The sequence below is a fragment of the Zonotrichia leucophrys genome, chromosome 13, assembly GCF_028769735.1.
Source record: "Zonotrichia leucophrys gambelii isolate GWCS_2022_RI chromosome 13, RI_Zleu_2.0, whole genome shotgun sequence".
Lineage (NCBI taxonomy): Eukaryota > Metazoa > Chordata > Aves > Passeriformes > Passerellidae > Zonotrichia > Zonotrichia leucophrys.
In genome coordinates this window covers 147,978-166,161 of record NC_088183.1, presented here as the reverse complement: position 1 = coordinate 166,161, position 18,184 = coordinate 147,978, and the positions used below count along the sequence as shown (strand labels likewise).

Below are 18,184 nucleotides of genomic sequence, written 5' to 3'. Positions count from 1 at the left end.
CAAACTTAAAAAGTATTTATCACTCAGTATGCACTATAAAATCCCAAGTGTTCTTGAGAGCCTGAGAGCTTGTTTTCAAAGTCATCTCTTGAAAACCTGTAACTTGTCTGTGGAAAGAGTCAGATCTTACCTCATCCAGATCATCATCTGGGGTTGCTGGTGTCCTGTCTGTTCTATATGAGGCCACAGAGGATGTTTCAGAGTCCATAGAATCATCATCATACCCAAAAACCGTATCCACCACATGTCTCTATAGAAGGAAAAGTGTGATTTCTGAACCTTCATGTAAACAGAGGGGGCAGTTACTAGTTACTTAAAAGATGAGGTGTGAAAAGTGAACAGTGGGCTACCCCTGCAATTACCATCTTCACACAAACTCAAAGGAAACCCATTGAAGATCAGGTCTTGTGCTGGTGGAGAATAAGTTTGCAGACTAATTTTTCTAAGGGTCTGTCTCAGTCTATTTGGAAAATCTAATGTGAGCAGCAACATGCCAGAGGAAAAGTCTCTGCCCTTCCTTGCTGGAAGGCAGGAAAATTGTTTGCAAACCAAGAAGTTCTTCAGAAGACATCTACCAACATGCAAAGCGTAGTGTAGTGTGCAAAGGTTACACCATAAGGGCTAGAAACACGTGTAGAATAGGCAGCCCTCCTTCTTCTCTCACAGACACTGCTGATACTTTTAATGTCCAGGTGCTTTGCTTGCTGATATTGCTGTTGGATCATATGAGTGAAAGCTATGCTAATACAAAACTAACATGAAGGAACTTTTATTGCATCTTTCCAGGACTACAGTAACTGGCACCCATTATAAACAATTGCTCATGCTCCACAGTTTGGCTGTATGTCTGACACCTCCCTATTGCCAATTTCGTAGCTGAATTAAATCAAATGAAAACTGTGAGATGTGTCCTGTGAAGACACTGATGCTTGACCCTGAAGGCTTGGTTTCAGGGTACCAATTTGAGTATTTAAATACTCGGCTCATGGATAATTCTGAAGACAAACTGATCAATGAGCAATTAAGATGCACTTCTTCTTAGCAACATCTTTCACTCTGCTGACAGGTTAAAACCTTCCAAACCTGGAGTTTGAATCACACAAAAAACATGTACCAAAGACGTCAATTAGCTTTTGCATGTATTGTAATTTTTGCTCATTGTGTTGTCAAGTGAAAACAGTTGCCATATTCTCCAATGTTATAATCTCTGGTTTAGAAATAAAATTTACTGATGAAAATACTCTTTGGTCCTTGCTGTGTCTGCTGTACACCATTTTGCAACCCACACAGAAACAATGTGATGACACAGCTAGATTTACTGGTCTGAAATTCCCAGTGTAGATAATGCTGTGTGACTTTCAAAGAACATGGGTGACATACTAAGGGATGTCCTTGGAGGACTGAATGCAACCAAGGAACCCATATTTCCACTTTTTGGAGGTGGGACATGACTGCTGCAAAGTCATGCTTCACATCTAGCTGATAAAGGAGCTATGCGAACCACTCCTGACTACTCAGCTCTAAAATTGTTGTAAATTATACCAGCTTTGGACTTAACATAATTCAGAGTGATACAAAGGTTAGTCAAAGGCATGTAGAACTGAGCAGGAGAGAATGACACAGTATCTCAGGCAGAAATTTCCACCTGAAGAATAGAGACGCATAAGGATTTGGCTTTAGCCCATATGTGCTGTGAAAAATAGATTGCAAGAAAAAAAATGAGAAGGTCTCTGATAATGCTAGTACCTCTCAGCATAACAGACCCTGAGACCATACTTATAGATACCAAACCATTATAGATACCATAGGACCATTATTACTACTGAGTGGGGGGGCGGGCGTGGGAAGGACAATGGATGGGACAGGAGCCCCATTTTGCTGAAAATAAAATAGCTGCACGCCCTTAACAGAATTTCAAAGTGGATTTTAAAAGCCCTCTCAAAGTAACTAAGGAATTTATAAACCTGATCACTAAAGCAGATGTTATAATCCACAAAGCTCTGTTTAATCAGATTGCTAAAGTGTGTTTTCCTACACAGCCTACTTGAATACTGTAAATAAGGAACGATTTTTCATCTTACCTTGATTGGTTTTGAGCTCCTTTTATGCTTTCTCCGACGAATGAGTTTCTCCCTGTCCTAGAAAGTAAGATTAAAAAGTTACTCTCTCTTCTCTTCTTTAAAGCTGACAGATGGCCAAATACATGGAGGAAATAAATAATAAAAGTTCCAGTGACTCTGTCCATATGTTCAAACAGGAATCTGATTACAGGTAGAAGGGAGGATTCATATCCAAATCTGTATATGTGTGTCACCTAAAATCCACCTGAAAAACACCTTTGTGCATTTGCCTTGAGCAGCTGTCAAACAATAGGAGCTCAGGGATTGCCCTCTAAAATCACTGGGACGCCTGGTGCATGGTTTTGGGCACTGTATAAGGGGCTGTCTGCCTTCCATGATGAGGAGATGCTGCCCCTGTCTCAAAGGCATTAAATGATGGGAGTGTCGATCTCACCATTCCTAGCAATGATACCTAGGAAGAGACAACAGCCTGTTTTGGAATCGTTCCCCTTCTCCTCAGTATCATAATGCAAAGTTCACTGACAAAGGAATTGTCAGCATTAAATGACAGAAGAATTGGAAACCTACTGTCTAGCTGTACAAGCTTTTCCAGCACATGATACAGCACTGTGGGCCGGCCTCCTGTTAAGGGAACTTTTTAAGCATGACTTAGTTATAATGGTAAAACACCTCAGCACAGTCCTGCCTTGTGAACATGTAGGTACCTACCCAAGCTCCACAGCTCTTAGTCTGCATTCCTTTCTGGAGCTCAATTCACAGTGTTATGGTTTGAGTTGCAGGGGTTGATGCTCCACTACAAATTCAGTAAACTGCACACATGCACACCTACACCTAAACATCTGAGGTTGTTAAAAGCAGGTAAGGTATTAATGCTCAGACCTCTAGTTATAAGAAAAAATACTATCAGCAATAAACTGTACACAGCAATCATTCCTAATTTCCTTGTGCTCTGGACATACCCTTGTTAACTCATCAATTATGTTCTGCTGTTCTATGACCTGAAGCTTTAAAAATTCAGTTTCTTGTTCCTCATTAGCCTGATCCAGGTCATTGAGAGATCTTAATTTCTTTAGAGGAGGATGTGATGTTATTTTTTCTCTCTGTGGTAAGAAGAAAAGATAAAAGAGATAAAATAAGATCCAGCAATTAAAAGACCACCTTTCAGTTGAAAACTAAACATCACCTTTCATTTAAGCTATACAGACCTTTAAATATGCTTCAGCTAAACCAATTTTTTTATTCACGTCCATCAGCACTTCTTAACAATAAAATAACACAGCACGGCTGAGTTCTTCAACCAGAACAATAAAGCTTTAGCTGTTTAGTTACCATGTGGCAATACAGCCTCTACATACCCTAGCTCTTCCTTGGCCACGTGTGGCAAATAGAGTTGAAGCTGTCCAGTGAGTAGGCAGATAGTATCTACTCTCACGACCTTACTGACATTCAATGTAGGACCGTACACAGTGAGGCAATGGACCTGCTTTACTCATGTTAAAGACATGCATTCAGTCACACCAGGAGGAAAGGCAAAAACTGTGATAACAGATCTATTTTAATCACAGCTCAATATCCTGCCTGCTCCTGAGCATATGTGGGAAAGGAGATGACTAAAACCTGTGAGAATTGCTCTAGCCACCAACAGCTTTTGTGATTTGGGCATCCATAGTGTGAAGAGCAGATGTCAGGGAGCTAACTGAGCACATATACACTGTGTCCACAGATATGCACCAGTGGTACTGCCCACTGATGCCTAATGCATGCAGATTCCCAAGTCCTTTCTCTCTGCTGTGGGAGACTCCAAGCGACTGTGGTCTGCACTGCCACAGCTGTGGAAGAATAATTCTGATCCATGACACCTGCAACAAGTTTATCTGTCTTCTAGGCACGGGTAAATTGCATAGTCCTTAAGTGGATTAACTGTGTAACACTAGAGTCTGTTTTCCGTGGGACAGGAAAGTGAATCTGATCAGCTCCACCTAATCAGCAGGAAAGCTGCTCCCATTGCAGGGCACTTAGCCTGCTCAGGACAGTGGCTACTACAGGTCAGGGCAAGGTCCATGAACACCTTTAGCAAGGGAAGTCGTCTCAGTCTGCCAGCTTACATCTGGCAACCCAGAACATCCACCTCCTTTTTCATTAATGCCAAAGCCACATCAGTGCATGTGCTGGAATATAGGGCCTGGAAGCAGACTGATAATCAAGGCAATCCCATCTGAAGGATATACAAACACAACTGTTTTGACCCCACTTCATATGGCCCTGACATAGGAAATGTATAGCCCTAACTAAATTTAAACACCACCATTCTTCCTTTCCCATATCCACCTACCACGCATATGTTTTATGGAAAGATTCTATGTGCTTAGTGCCATACCTTAAGTTTACTTTGTCATCATCAGCTCTAAAAGGAATGTGTACGTGACGCAAGAACGTCATTCTGGCTGAAAACATCACTCTTAACAGCTTCCTTTTTGAGTTCCAGATAAAAAATAGCACAGTAGGACATGCCTCAATGATATAACATTTTCCTCTTTCATTTTTTTTAAATGATTGACATTCAATATTCTAACTTTAAAAATATAATTAACTGTGATTATACATTTATGTAAATATATTGCCCATGTATGCATAATACACAATGTTATGGTATGCAAATCTGTAATAATACAGACCAAAACATGGCTCTATCTTAACAATAGTATTACACATTATATATAAAGCATATTCTCTATTCATATATATCATGCATTATGCAGATGTGGCCACCAACACACAGATCCTCCAGTAATACTCATTTTGCTCTTCAGTACCAACCATTTCTATATTTTCTTTAGTGACTGCTTTGAGTTTATCTTCCATGCGCTGCAAAGACTGCATCAGTTCATCATTTCTCTTCGTGAGGCACTTGTTCTTTTCCAGAAGAGGTTTACATTGTTTCTCAGCTTCTCGAACACGCTTCAACTGGATTGATAATAGCAATTAATAATTGCCATGAGAGACACATAAATATACGTTTAATTTGCAATCTTGACATCTATTTTGCAATTATGACATAAAGAACATTGAAGCTGGCTAAACTGATATGAAAGGTATGCATTAAGACTTGTAGCTCAGGAATAAAAAAACCCATAGGAGTTCAATTTATCACCCTCATCCTTAAGCAGAGAAGTAGGAATATACACAGGTTAAATAGCCAGGGTCCTGATTCAACACACAGATATCACCACAGAGTAGGCAATCAGATAAAGGGATCAATTCAAAGTTCCCAATTCTTCCTAGTTCCCAATTCAGTACTTCATTATTTTCAACCTGGTCAAATACTGGACTACAGACCTAACAGACATTATTTCATTTACAAGGTAAGTCTCATCGTGTACAAGGTAAGTTACCAAGCACATGTTGTGTGCTCAGAGGGAAGAAAAGCATTCACACAGAATCCTACAAGCCCTGCTGCCTCAACCTCTGCTGTGATTTTGTACTCACGTAATTTCAATTACGTTTTATTGTTACATTACTGATTTATTCTAGGATAAAAAGTCAAGGTATGTTCATCACCAGCTTTATCCTTGGATCCTCGCCCTCTTTCCCTTCCCCATGGCTCTCAACCTCCTCTGTCTGCCAGAGCAAAGCTCACATACCAGCTCATTTCGTTCATCAACAAGCAACGTGTTCCGGTCTTCCAGCTTCCGTATGGTGGCATTCAGCTCTGCTATCCTCTTCTGGTTTCTGCGCAAGTCCTGTGCATGGGCAACAATGTCACACAGCTACTGATTCTCTTCAAAATACATGCTTGGGAAAAGAACCCTTAAAAAAAGCAGTCAACCTAAGCTGTCACCATCAACAAATTATCTTTAGGGACTTTCACAGTCCTGAATATGTTGGCAAATATATATATATTTAGGAGAAAGCATCTGGTTTGGGGATACTTTAATTGAAAATTTTAAGCCATTAAAAAAATTAAGAAAAAACAAACAGATGATAAATTTGTATGACAGAGATAAAAAAGCTAAAAGACTCTAAATTTCCTTCCCTTTTCCTATAGATTGCTTCTATTAGCTGAACCACTACCTCAGGTGAAAAAGCTAGGACAACCCTTTCTGTATCAATTACATTCACTTTCTTAGTTCTCATTTGTATATATGAAAATATGCTTTTAAATATGCATTGGTTGTGTAAACATCTTCTGTTTAGTGACACAACGGGTGACTTGTGTGCTTTGTGAATGACACCCAAGGGCTGTCTGTGGTGAGGAGGATCTCCTAAGGGTCTCACAGATTCTCCACACCCAGCGTTTTCCTTGCCCCTCCCTGCTCATCCTGGTAATTCTATCTGGTTTTGAGGATGCACGTTCTAGGTAGTTAGGTTCATCGATGATTCTTTCAAAAGGGCACTGATTATTTAGGATGTGTTATATTTGTGACTAGAACATCTGATGAAAACCAGCAGTACAAAGTTTTGTCCAATTAGCATGCCCTCTGAAGACTCTATGGACATTAACTTGTCTGTAATGAATGACTGGGAATGTTTTCCTAGGGCCTGAGAAGTATGCCAGAAAGAAACACACATCCACGCTACTGTTTTGCAGAGACCAGTAAAACCTGCATACAGGGCTGCTGCAGTGCTCCGAACCATCTCCAGCCCTTCCTGGGATCTCTCTCTTGGGACTGCTCATGTTACACTCTGCCTCCTTCACCAAAAAGAGCTGTTCATCCAGAGCTTCCTTTTGCAGCTGCAGCTTCTGCACATAGCCTGTCTGTGTCTCCAGTTCTTTCTCCAATGAAAATATGATCCTGTCTTTAGCCTTGATCTCATCCATCTGAATGAAAGAAACACCAGAACAATATTACCATGTGAAGGCAACAACATTTCTCCAATTTGTATTGTGTGATTTACTTAAGAGCAGTGATCACCCCTCAAATCTGCTCTACCATACTGCACCAGGCCTGTTAAACAACACAGTCTGAGCCATACCCATAATTTGGCACAGGAGCACATTCATTGAGCATTTTGGCAACACAAGAATATACCTCTAGGATGCAGATGTGAATCTGGGGAGGGCGGGGAAGGTGGTGGTATCATTCTTGAGAGTTTAAATTCCCATTTATTTTACTTAAATTCTAAATTCTTGAATTCCAATTTTCAAGCTCAACTTTCTACCATTACAAGTAGGACCAGCTCTCCACATGACAGTGTGTCCTGGTTCTGGCCAGGACAAGGTTAATTTTTGCAATAGCCAGAGGTTATTCTATATCATCTCATGTCGTTTTCTGGGGATGGGGGAAGGACTCCCTTCTGGGTGAGGGTAGCATGGCTGTGGTCAGGTCACAGGCTCCACGGTGACCATTTTGCACCTAAGTCACTCTCCTCTCTCATGTGCATATTTCATTGCTGTTTCCAGTCAAGTGCTCTTACTTCAATTCATGATCTCATCTTTACCTTTTGTGCCTCCGATTCCCCTTTCTAGCCCACTGCAGGGAATGGGGAGTGAGCAAGTGTCAGTATGGTTTGGAAAGTCAATGTGGGAGCACAAATTGGGAAGTTTCTAAACCACGACACAGGGAAACAATTCACCTTTGCTGGTGTGAGCTTCCTTTTGTTAATTTTCCACAGAAATTACTGAAGGCTGCACCAAGGCCAACCCAAAAGATTTCTCCTCTCCTGCCATGTTTTATTGTGTTTAGGACACTATAACACAGGCTGGAAAAAACAAAAAGCTGCAAGTGCAGATGCAAATGCTCTTTATCTAACCCTTTGCACCTTGCATGTATTAACAAATCAGAGAGCCAGATCCTCATGGATTAGACCACACTCCTAATCTGAGCTGTTAACTGCCATAACAGTGTTATTGCTGACTCACTGTGATCTATTTATTCCTGACAAATGACAGTGCAAAATCTGTAAAACTTTTTCAAAGTGAGTTGCATTGCAAGAGACCTGTTACGCAGAAAGAGCTAAGAGACAAAAAATGCAAACTCAGTGCGGCCTAAGAGAACACATGAACTGTTTTGATTACTAACCAGGCGTCGAATATCCCTTTCACTCTCCCATTTGATCTTGGAAATGGCCTCTTGGTGGGACTGATGCTCACTCCGAAGATCACCTGCCTTGATCTTGTCAGCCTGGATCATATTGTTAAGGGCCTCATCCACCTGCTTTTTGGCAGACTTCAGTTCAGTAATTTCCTGCAGAAGCTTCAGGCGCTCAGAGTCAAACTGTTTCCTGGCCTCCTCACGAGCCTCAATGGTCAGCGCAGTCCGTACTTTATCACTGCTCCCATCCCGCAGCGCGCACAGCGCCGACTTCAGGCGCTGGATTTCACTGTCTCGGACTTTCACCATTCTCGTCATCTCCTGCTCGTGCTGTTTGATGAGGTTCTCCCTCACCGCCTGCAGCTCCTTCATTTTCTCTTCATGGAGTTTGGCTTTTAGCTCTGTGATCTGCACGGTCTGCTTGCGTTGCTCCACTTCACGGATGCGTTTCGTTTCTTGAGTCTTTTCTCTTTCGAGCTTAGCAACCTACATTAAGATAAAATGAAAGTCATCTGCTGCCAATGTAACATTATCAAAACATGCCCACCCAGACACATCCATGTCAAATTGAGAAAAAACCCCACTGAGACCCTAGACAATCCTCCATACTCCTAAAACAAAATATAGGCCAGCTCCTGAGGTATTCACATAGATTATATTGTCTTTACTCAAACAAAAACCTCTCTCTTCTCCAGGTGTCCTGCCTCACACAATGATGCTACATGTAATTGTAATATTTCCTTCAGAAATAAGACTCCATATATATGTGTGCATTTGTGCAAAAGCTTTTTAACCCAGAAGTCAAATTCACCAGATAATTGGAGGGCTCAGAAAAAGCAAAATTCCTACAACTTTCACATACTGCTCCATTTGAGGGCCAGAGGTTTCTCCAACTCGTAGCTCAAAAAAATGGAGTCTTTTCCAGAGAAGTCATAGGACATCCATAGTAAATGTTCTAAGCTGGGAAAGAATCAGACCACTTTTTTTAGGAAAGAGTTGTGTGGCCTCTGCTGAAGTCTGTGCTACTATTTTTTCCACCTGTTTGCCTTCTTCAGCAGACACTTTTATTTAAAACTGAACTGTCACTCACCTTAGATTTCTCCTGATGCAGCTCAATTTGAATGTCTGTTAGCTTGGTCCTGAGGTCCTCATTGGCAGCCTGTAGGGCAACAATCAGTGCCTCAGGCTTTTCGCCCTTGCTCCGTCCTTTTTTTGACATGGTTTTTTATCAGAGTCCACACGTTTATTTCAAATATGGATTGCCATCTTCTTCTGTTCCTTTCAGTGTCAGTTAGGTCAGCAACTACTGCGTGACATTCCTTAAGGTCCTTGACTCAGCTGCTTTGGAAGCCCTGTTAAGAAATAAGACATACTATTATCTGTCAGCGGATGCTGCATCTGGACAGCTCACATGCTTACAGAACACAACAGAGAGCTCCCATATCCAAAACACTGCAATCTTTGCCTGAAAACCTACAAGGCAGATCCCAGCACAGTCATGCTTCTGAACACCAGCCTGCCACACTTTTGGGAATTCCATGCTTGCCCTTTTCTGTTCTCAGAAAGGGGCGCCATGCATTGAAGAGAGGTGTTCATTTACCATAAAGATTGTGCTACTGAGAGCACGAGACTGGAAGGGACGGGTTATTTACTCCAATCCTTGCAGTCTGAGGTAACCACAAACCAGATGCTTTAATCTCAAGAATCTACCAACAATATCATTCTCTTCCCCTTCCCAACCCCTGATCCTGTTCAAGATCCTGTGCCAAACTCAAAGACTCTCCACAACACTGCTACCATGTGTCACAAGAGGAATAGGCAAGTGAAGTCCTCAATCAGCATTCCAGGTCTCTGTGGAAGCAGAAATCTAATAACATGCAAGGGCCTGTTTACACTAGAAATTGTCCCCATGGAGTGAGAAATGAATGCCTACGCCTTTTGGAGGATTAAGATCCTACTTTACAAATGAAGCAAGAAATGACAATATCACACTGTAGTCTAGCAATTGAGGTTTTAACATCTGGTTATGAACAGTAAAAAATAAAATTCTGGACAAACATCATCATTATCCCTGTATTAATTTTAATTTTATAGTGTTATTATTCCCATTTGTGGCCCCTAGCTGAAATAACATTTGGAGATGTGGTATATCAGTTTGGAGATGGGCAAAGCACTGAAACATTAAGACTGCAAAGAATAGGACAGAGCACAGTGTAGTAGTGGTAGTGATGAAATTTCCCAGCAATAATAATTATTGCTCCAGTGCTAGATTCCAGGCAAGCTCTCCTCCCTTACTGTCAGGTTGCACATTAATTTTTTATATTTTATTTGCTTTGGGTACAAAACATAAATAGAGTTATCATTTCGCATGTTAAAACAGAAGAGACCTCCAAATATGAAAGACTGTTTAACTCAACAAAAACTTGCACACATCAGTTATAATTTTCTGCTTTCTGAGGGCAAGAGCAGATAGAAACCCTAACTCATACATGTGCTCCTCCCAACATCTTGCTCTCAGACACTTGGTTCTGCTCAAAGAGTGGCTCCACTGTGAAGAGAATTTACCTATGTGAACAAGCAAAACCTCCGATCTAAACTTGTTTTTCTCTGAGCCCAGAGCCAGCATTTCAGCTCTTGCCAAGACAACAATTAACATGCTAATTTGGACCCCACTGATCCAACTCTCCATCAGAAAAAGGGAGCTGTGATTCAGGTTAGGTAACTCTAACATGAGGGGATGCTCCAAATCACAACTGCGGATCCAAGCACCCTGGCTCTAGATCCCAATCCTCACTCTAGAATCAGAACTTCAGAATGTGGCAAGCATGATGAGAGTATTATGAGAAGCTTTTTCATCCTTGGCAAATTCTCATGACCTTTCTGAGCTTCACCATCTCTGCCAACAATCTGCAACAATTCTGAGAGAGGCATTTTCTATTCCCGCAGAATGGTGAAAATCCCTTGGAACTAGAGGAGGAGTTAAAATGCTTACCTGCTGGAAATTCCAGTAGCCAGACTGGATTCAGCTTGTTGATTGATCTGGCCTTAGGCAATACTCTAAGGAAATAGTATTTCAACATAAGCTAAATCCCATTACTGCAACAATGGGAATACACAACTCCCTGTGCCTCCAAAATCTGTCTCATTTGCCTAGTGGGATTTGAATGAATCCTAAATTAAGTCTTTGCTTTGGATTTTATTTACCAGGTTTCATCTATGTTTTGCATTTTTTCAGAATAAAATTCAACCCCTAATTATTGCATACTATTCTGTGTGTGTTACGACACATAACAAAATACATAATAAATGACAACTGTGATTAAAAGCATGAGTTACATTATTTTAGTATTTTATCAAAATTCAACATGTCAACATCAACCCAAAAACTCAGCTCAGACTTGACAAACAGCTCTTCAGGACAAATCCTAACCACCCTCTGATTTTGACTGCACAAAAATCACTGTATTTTAGTTAGATTTCTAATCGATACCATAATAGTTTTCAGGAATATTAAAATACCTTCTGAACTGAGCTCACAATAACCCTTGGATATGAGGCTCTACACAAGGAATACGCGATGAATCTGGTGCTGCTAGGCTGCTCATGCTAAAATTACCATTGGCCCTTGCTCTAAAACATGAACCAAAAAAGCCCTATCCAAGCTGATGACTCCATGGAAACAGTAAAAAGGGTACAGAAGCATTATTGTTACCCGCAGCAAAGCTAAGCAGATTTGTTAAAACAATATTCTAGTATTTGGTGGCTAAAATACCATCTGTCTCTTTCTCACACAGTTATTTTCCTAGAAGTTGGCATAACACAATGCACACAGAGAACACTAACAGTGATGAAGAAAATCCTGCCCTATCCTAAAAGCAAGTGGACATTTTTCAGAATCAGTACTTTTCGGCATAAGATGCAAATGCATACTGACTGGAGGCTCTACTTAAGAATGGCAGGATTGTCAGAACAAGGACAAGCTCTAACAACCTGCTCCGTTCACTACAAGATGGGGGCCTAACAAAACATTTTGGTGGTTTTGTACTTTGTGCATTATTTTATGCAAGTGGATCACATTCAACCAACAGACAACATGCACCACCTAGAAGAGAAACACTGCAGTTCATGGAGTTCATTGTATCAGCCTCTCCTTGATTCGATTTTAACAGCCCAACAAAACACTGTTTTATTTAATTGAAATGCATATAAACAAGAAAACAACAGAGGGAAAGCCCATGCCCCAGGTCCTTCTCCTGAAATCCCTTCCTTTTCCTTCTAAGGCTATATGAATGATCATGTCTTGGCTTACAGACACCAGAGGAAGGTATCTTACATTCACTACTAAAAATTGTCAGATATTTAGTTAATATCTAACTTAAAGGAATAAGGTTAATTTTGGAAGTTTTTGCCATTTTTACCTCAGGTCTGGATACAGCCGATAAACACAGACATTGGTTTCGCACCAGATTTTTTTAAAAAGTCTGTACTCTGGCCTCCCACATTCACTTTTAACAATACAATGATCTCTACAATGAACTGTCTTCTTTGTTTGAATACCTTACTTCCAACTAGATTACTACCTTCTTGCAGTTTCTTATCAACTTGCAGTTCAATATAGCTTAAAAAATGTATTTTCTTCTCCCACTCTATTGCTCTCAATGCCTTAAAGAACCTCATGTACACATTGCTCTAATTTCACATGTCCTGTATCCCTCTTGCCTTTTTCTTCCATTTTCTGTGAAAAGAGTATGGATGTTCCCATTACCAGGGAAGTTCAGCAAAATCAAAACTAGCAGTTTATCTCTTCACATTAACTTTCTAGCAGAAATCTAAACACGTCTTCTAATTAGTCATTTCTATACATCTTTTAGACTCAAAATACCTCTAAAAATAAAAACATTAAAAGCAATAGTTTTTTCTCATTTGCAAATAGTTGTGAATCTTACCCTTCTATCATATGAGGAAAGATATGTTCCTTTGTCATCCCTACAGGCTGTGAACTCTTTAAGAATGGTCGGAAAGAACAGAAATCTCTTCCACCAGTGTCACAGCTCAGCTGACAAAAAAAGTACCTGTCATGCTTTGCCTGTTTCCCAACAAAACAATCCAAATTAAAACATACCATGTAGTACCATACATGCTGACTTAGGTAGCTCTGCTCATAATGGGAAGAACAGAACTTGAAAAATAAACAACTAGAATAAAGTGAAACTCATGTTAAATGTAGAATTTATCCTTACACTTTACTATTTAAAAAGTACCCCTGAAAATTTACAGGATGATATTTAGCTGCTTTATAAATGAAAGCACCAGCTTCCATTTGTATTATGATGACCAGGGCAGCAGCACTCTCCTCCCATATAAGTAGGTGATGAACTGATTTCTCAGCTGGAAAAGGTGTAAGCATGAACCACCACCCACTAGATCCAGCTGAGATGCATGATGTGACAAAGCACAAAAAAAATTAAGACATTTCAATTATAAGGCATTCAGGAGAATGTGCAGTTTCTCATTAAGGCTGAAACCAGAAAAATATTCTATAGTAATTTCAGAGAGATCTGAATGAGCATTAAGCTATTGTATATAATTTCCAATAAATTTCCAAGGATAATGCTTAAATCCTCATTGAGTTCACCTAACATAGGCTACCATGCTGGTCACAGACACCCACCGCATATTCCAAGGAAACTGCAACATGTAGGTCACGCTGCAGCCCACAAAAATCCGTGACATAATGCAGAAGGGATCTGCAAGCAGCCTTGCTGGACACAGCTGGGGCAGGGATCCAACCACAGCAAAGGCACAGATGTCTGTCAGCTCTCCTGTGTGCCCCTGAAACAGGTACTGGACACACACAAAACTTACAGATTTATGCCTGAAAGCGCTTCCTAATTAATTACAGAGTCTTTCCTTAAGTTATAAGCTACCAAACAGTAACCAGCACAATTATTCTTTCAGATGTAAATAATCCAATCTTTTTCCAGTGCAACAGTCCCCACATACTCTTTGTTTGCCTAAGACTTATTGTAACTGAGCACAATTTCCTGTCAGAGAGGGGACATGAAAAGGGGATATTATTAAGGGCTATATTAAATAAGGCAGATTCTCAAAAAAATTACTGCATCTCATTTTGTTCCTCACCAATGCACAGAGATGGAACAGAGCATCTTACAGAACCCTAAATATTAAGTACAAATAAATACAGGGAAAAAAAACCCAAGGACTTACCTACAAATTACAGAACATAAAACAAAAATCACATTCATGTTCATGAAAATCTAAGTGCATGTTATGTATTAACATCATTACAGGTCTTTTCATAGTTTTTGTACACCAAGTCTACCCCCAAATACATGCCAAACCAGTACAGTATTGATTCTCATTCATTTCTGTCATGTGTGACATTTAGAGTTCTTAGTGTTTTGCTTACATTATAGAAATGAAAAATTAAAAGTATTTCTGCACCCACTAAAAAAATCAGCTTAGTGAATATTAGCAAACCAGTGCACGTACAGGGGGAAAAAAAATCCAGAAGCCCTGACTCCACCATTTCTCACAACTTCATATGCTCACTCATTACTGTTACCCTAAACCACCTGGTACCTCAATGCGATTTTCAACAACTGTTTTTTCTTCTTTTCAGTTTTAATTTCCATGTTATTTAGGCTCTTTGTTTACAATCCATGCAATGTAAGGTTTAACAGGTCTTTCCCTTAAGCACTTTAAGGAGTATTGTAATATGCAATTTCAAAAAATAAACTTATAGCTTGAGAAATGGAGTATGGGATGAAGATATTACCTTCTGGATAGAGATGGAAGAAATGCACAAAATAAAAATGTGAGCCAACATGCATTTTAGCATCAGCTGCCCTCAATTAATTCAAATAATTCATTATTTTTTATAAAATAATCTGAGATGCAGTTATACTTTGAATTATCATTTTTAACATAAAAGATCTGCCATACTAGACTAGCTCTTCTAGCCTAACCATTTTCTCAAGCACTGAGTCAAGTCAATTTTCTCAAGCAATCAGTCTGCTTTATTATTTATTAGAGTACATTTAATCCAAAGTTAGAAAAAGAACTGTAGTCTATCTAATCTTCATTTACATTCCTTATTTGTTGGTATTTGTTAAACCTAACTAAGAAGGTTTCACTGCACAGCTGTGTACTAAAGTGTGTGCTGCAGTTGTGTGCCTCTTGTGAAATGCCACTGTGTGGATGGTGACATACATCAGTTCACTTTGCCTCTCTTGTGACCATGGCTGATGCACACTGTTCAACACAGGAAAATGTGATGTCCAAGTATGATCTTCCAGAGAAAGCAGGGATCCTAAAGTTTACAGGATGAGTGATGGTTTCTCAGCAGCCCACAGTGATCCAAATGCATGGCAAGCAAACCATACAGCATCACCACTTCAAGCGAGAAGAACTGAAAGCCCATGTTCCTGAAAATACTCCATGTTTTATTTTTCCTTTCCAGGTCATTGGATGTTTCAGAGAGCAAACTGCAGACTATGATCCACACTGCTGTGTCATTTCCAAAGAAGCTGTGTTTACACTCATTTGACCTGACAGTGTTCAGTGTGGCCACAACACAGAGCTTTCTCATGGTTCTTCTAGCATGCTGTTGAATTTTCTATTTAGAGCCCTACCTCCTGGAGCAAAGATTTCTAGTCCTCATATTTTAAAGGAGAAATTCAAACAGACTTTAAAGATACATAAACTAGAAGTACTACCAAAATTACATTTTTCTACACTCATAGATTCTGGATTTTGAGAGCTGATGACAGAGAACTGTACAGATGCTTTGCACAGATCTATAAAGAGAAGGAAGCAGGAATCCATCTCTGAAGATGGGAAGATAAATTTGCTATAATCTGACAAAGACCCGACCTTGAAGGGATATAGATTCATAGAGGAGCTTTGAAGATGTTACCTGCTTGGAGGCTATTGATTTCAAAACACATAATGCAAACATGTAATTATAAATTCAAGCAAATAATATTAATATATAATAATATATATTAATATATATTATTAATAAATAATATTTAAAATTTGGTTTTTAAACCAAGAACATTTGGTTTGCAGTCTTGTAGTACAAATATTGCACTGCCATGCACAAAGATTAAAGAGAAATCTGATGGATGTAGAAGATACAACATCACTGGAAAGTAATTCAAAATTCAGGCATCTGGCAAGGGTTATTTTGCTGCCTCACAACTTCACAAAGCCAATAGAAAGCAAAATATTTACCACTATTAAAAATTACCATGACTGAGTAGTGAAAGCATCTTCAGGCTCTCACAGTTTGGTTAAAAAGAAGAGAGGAAAACCCCAGAGGTTATAATTAACAAACTACTTGGATTTCAACTGCTCAAGCTACATCTGAGTTATACCAGCCTTACAGCAGTGGAATCCATCCCCACACCTTTGCTATAGTTGGAGGACTATTTTTGTAACTTTCTAAACCACAATATCAACTATTACATTAATTATTAGAGATCAACATTGAAAATTATTCTGGGCATCATTCTACAGTTACATTTCACAGCATTTTCCTGACTTGAATACCCTGAGGTCACTTATGCTCTGTAATGACAGAGAATTTATGCAGCATCTTTCCAGCTACATTGAAGTCTTGAAAGTAAAAAGTCTACCAGAACCCAGCATATATTTACCAATTAAAATAGCCAATCACCTCCTTAAAATACAACCATACATAACCATACATACAGAAGACCCACCTAATGTTCAATTCTTAATGTGCAGGATACCAAAGTTCTTACACAGAAAATTATTTAACTGGGAATGGCCGCTGAAAGCAGAAGGATTATCAAAAGCCACTGAAAGGTGACAGTGGCAAGGTTCTCAGAAAGGAGGCAGAGTCAATGCATTAGCAGTATCACAGAGCTTGAACTTAGGCTTGGAGAGGACACTGGAAATACCTGGGTCAAAATCATCTCCAAAGTGAGAGCCATATTTCTCTATCTTAGGCACTACCAAAACAGTCAGTCAGAGAGCAGGAAGTCAGAAAGGTTGCAGTATGACACTGACAGTCTACTCCTTTCTGCTAGGAGTTCTGCTGACAAAGCAGGGAATCCCAGAAGACCACCAAACTGCCACAGTTCTGGGAAACAGACACAGTCAAAGGAGCAATCCATCAACAGCTTCTGGGCAACTCCTATGGAAATCCCAGCAAAAACTTTCCAGCCTTTCCTCCCTGAGGCTTCTCCTTGGGATTTTGCTTCCTGTAGAAGCAAAGGTGGAACTGGCTCAAACCACACAGCTTGAGTAGAATCACAGAGTATCTCAAATTGGAAGATACCCATAAGAACCACTGAGTCAAATTCCCTGCTTCTCACAGGACCACTTAATACTGAACCACATGACTAAGAGCATCATTCAGATGGTCTTTGACAGGTTTAGTGCCCTGACCACTTCCCTGGAAAGTCTGTTCCAGTACCCAGCCACCCTCCCAGTGAAGCAGATGTTCCTACTGTACAGTCTGAACCTCCCCTGATGCAGCTTCATTCCATGTCCTTGTGTCCTACTGCTGGTCACCAGAGAGAGGAGATCAGCACCTCCCCATCTGCTGACCCCCTTGAGGAAGCTGTAGACTGTGATGGGGTCACCCCTCAGCCTTCTCTTCTCCAAGCTGAACAAAACAAGTGACCTCAGCTCTGCTCCTCCTAAGCCTTGTCCTGAAGCCTTTTCCCCATGCCTGCTCTGGATCCACTCTCAATAGTTTGATGTCCTTGCATTGAGGTGCCCATGGCATCTTTTGATTGACACAGAAGTACTGACAGAGTACTTGTGTCTTGTGCCCTGTTCAACAGTGACTGTCTCACCACTCCCAGATTTCACCAAAATCATACCCATTCCTAGAAAACCTTTTTAAATCAGCAGGTGTTCTGTCTGAGCCAGGTTGAGTACCATTTACAGCACAGCAGCCCTGGGTTTGAAATTCCTATGCAGAGCAGTAGGCCAGATCAATAGAAACAAAATCTGAGTCAGAGCAGAAGCAATAAACCTCACATTACTGCCTGAAAAGCAACAAAACATTCT

At 40.1% G+C, this 18,184-nt stretch overlaps 1 protein-coding gene across 4 annotated transcripts in view; it reads right to left on the bottom strand.

Annotated features, from left to right (window-relative positions):
* The window catches only part of JAKMIP2 (janus kinase and microtubule interacting protein 2), a 38,706-nt gene that overhangs the window by 19,363 nt on the left and 1,159 nt on the right, over positions 1–18,184 (bottom strand). For all 4 annotated transcript variants that reach the window (XR_010441980.1, XM_064725368.1, XM_064725370.1 and 1 more), the window contains exons 2-9: positions 9,204–9,465; positions 8,102–8,599; positions 6,691–6,900; positions 5,723–5,821; positions 4,899–5,045; positions 3,041–3,181; positions 2,082–2,138; positions 131–250 (exon numbers count right to left, since the gene is read on the bottom strand). Coding sequence is in view for 3 of the 4 variants with exons in the window: in XM_064725368.1 (XP_064581438.1) it covers positions 131–250; positions 2,082–2,138; positions 3,041–3,181; positions 4,899–5,045; positions 5,723–5,821; positions 6,691–6,900; positions 8,102–8,599; positions 9,204–9,332 (1,401 nt within the window). In the remaining variant the exon portion in view is untranslated. The remainder of the gene's footprint in view (positions 1–130; positions 251–2,081; positions 2,139–3,040; positions 3,182–4,898; positions 5,046–5,722; positions 5,822–6,690; positions 6,901–8,101; positions 8,600–9,203; positions 9,466–18,184) is intronic.